The 1,584-nt window shown below is 40.3% G+C and overlaps 1 protein-coding gene across 1 annotated transcript; it reads right to left on the bottom strand.

Annotated features, from left to right (window-relative positions):
• Window positions 1–238: 238 nt before the first annotated feature.
• Window positions 239–1,189, bottom strand: LOC117535084 (odorant receptor 131-2-like). The gene has a single exon (XM_034199392.1). The coding sequence runs from the start codon at window positions 1,187–1,189 to the stop codon at window positions 239–241; it is 951 nt and encodes a 316-aa protein (XP_034055283.1).
• Between the last annotated feature and the right edge of the window lie 395 nt (window positions 1,190–1,584).

Raw genomic sequence — 1,584 nt, 5'->3', positions numbered from 1 at the left:
GTGACAATAGAAAACACATTTCACTTAAATATAGTATTCGCAATCTTTTGAATAATTCAGAAATAATTAAAAGCCCTGTTGCCAGCCCCACTTTATTTTTATTGATATATACAACTGACGTCAGCAAGTGTGGCAAAATCAGTATAGATTTTTAAAGGATAAAATGCTTTTCATTCATGTCATATTATTTTCGTTGTCTCAAATAAAAATGCAACAAATATATGTATGCTTGAATACCTCATTGTGAGACTTTTGCTTTGGCTGGGACGACAGGCAGTTTCAGGCGACAGTGCAGATGGTACAAGAGGATAGGTCGAATGGTCTGGTCTCTGATGCCATAGATAAGAGCACTCAGGCACCTCGGTAAAAGAATAATACACACATAAAGAAAACTGCGGACACGCAACATTGCTAATCTGTCGGTGACTTTGGCTATAGCTTTGATCAGGGGGTTGTGTAGAGTTGAAGAAAGACTGAGGCCCAGCTGCACCAGATGCAGCAGCAGAGTGTTACGAGCTTTACGAACTGAATCTTTGTCTGTGCAGGCCGACCTGGCTGCTATCATCACACCAATATAGGAGCAGCTGACTGCCACACCAGCTGACACAAACAGAAAATAATTGTAGGCTTTGTCATGATCACCAGAGTACCTGCCAAGCAGCATGTTTTCTTTAGCACAAAAATCTTTCATCCGGAGGTTTACCAGGTCTTCAACTGAAATATCTAACAGGAGAATAACTCGTGCAACATTATTGAGTGAACTGAAGGCCCAAACCACAATGACAGCCACTGCTGTGTTTCTGATGGTAATGAAAGTAGAGTGCCTTAGTGGGTAGCACACAGCTACATATCTCTCCAGAGACATCACCACCAGTGTGAGAGGAGAAATCTCTCTTGTGATATCAGCAAGCATGACAACAACACCACACACAGGATATGTCAGCCTTATTTGAAAAACAGATAGTAGGAACAGTAGCTGGCTTAATGCCATGTGTAGAGTGTCTGCAAAAAGGAGGTTGAACAGAAGAACGTATCGGGAGGTTTCCCTAAATACAGATTTACACCTCAAGATGAATAACATAATCCCATTGATGCAGAGAAACACACAGCATGGCACTGTAATCGGAACAGAAAACAACACAAATTCTAGTAATCCCCTTTCAGCAGTGATGTTAGTCTGAGATGACATAATGGAGACTTTTTTTAAAGGCCTCGCTAGAGGGTTTTATCCAAATAGATAACACATTTGAATAAAAGACCTTAAAAAAAACCTTAACCTTTTGATGTTTTTATAACACAGAAGCACACATAATTAATTGAAAAAACAAAAAATGTTCTAAATAAATTAAATGTTCACATAAAGCAGTGACTGGTCTTCTCGGATATGATGTCAGCAAGCATTGCAAGAACAACACTGTTGGAGGCCATGTCTGATTCTATGTGAGCAGAGCAGTTCTGCTAGGCGTGCACGTTCACAAGAACTCAAACCTCACACAAACTCCACGTGACACAATGACGATTAAGCATGGCAATAGGACAGGAATGGGTGATGTAATCCTTAAGGAGAGGAGGTAGAAAAAGAGA

This window comes from Gymnodraco acuticeps, unplaced genomic scaffold, assembly GCF_902827175.1.
Source record: "Gymnodraco acuticeps unplaced genomic scaffold, fGymAcu1.1, whole genome shotgun sequence".
Taxonomy (NCBI): Eukaryota; Metazoa; Chordata; class Actinopteri; order Perciformes; family Bathydraconidae; genus Gymnodraco; species Gymnodraco acuticeps.
Note: the sequence above shows the minus strand (reverse complement) of the source record. Positions and strands in the feature narration are given on the sequence as shown.

What these genes read in the sequence shown, in the direction of transcription:
- LOC117535084 (XM_034199392.1), bottom strand. Translation starts at nt 1,189, where the DNA reads ATGTCATCTCAGACTAACATCACTGCTGAAAGGGGATTACTAGAATTT.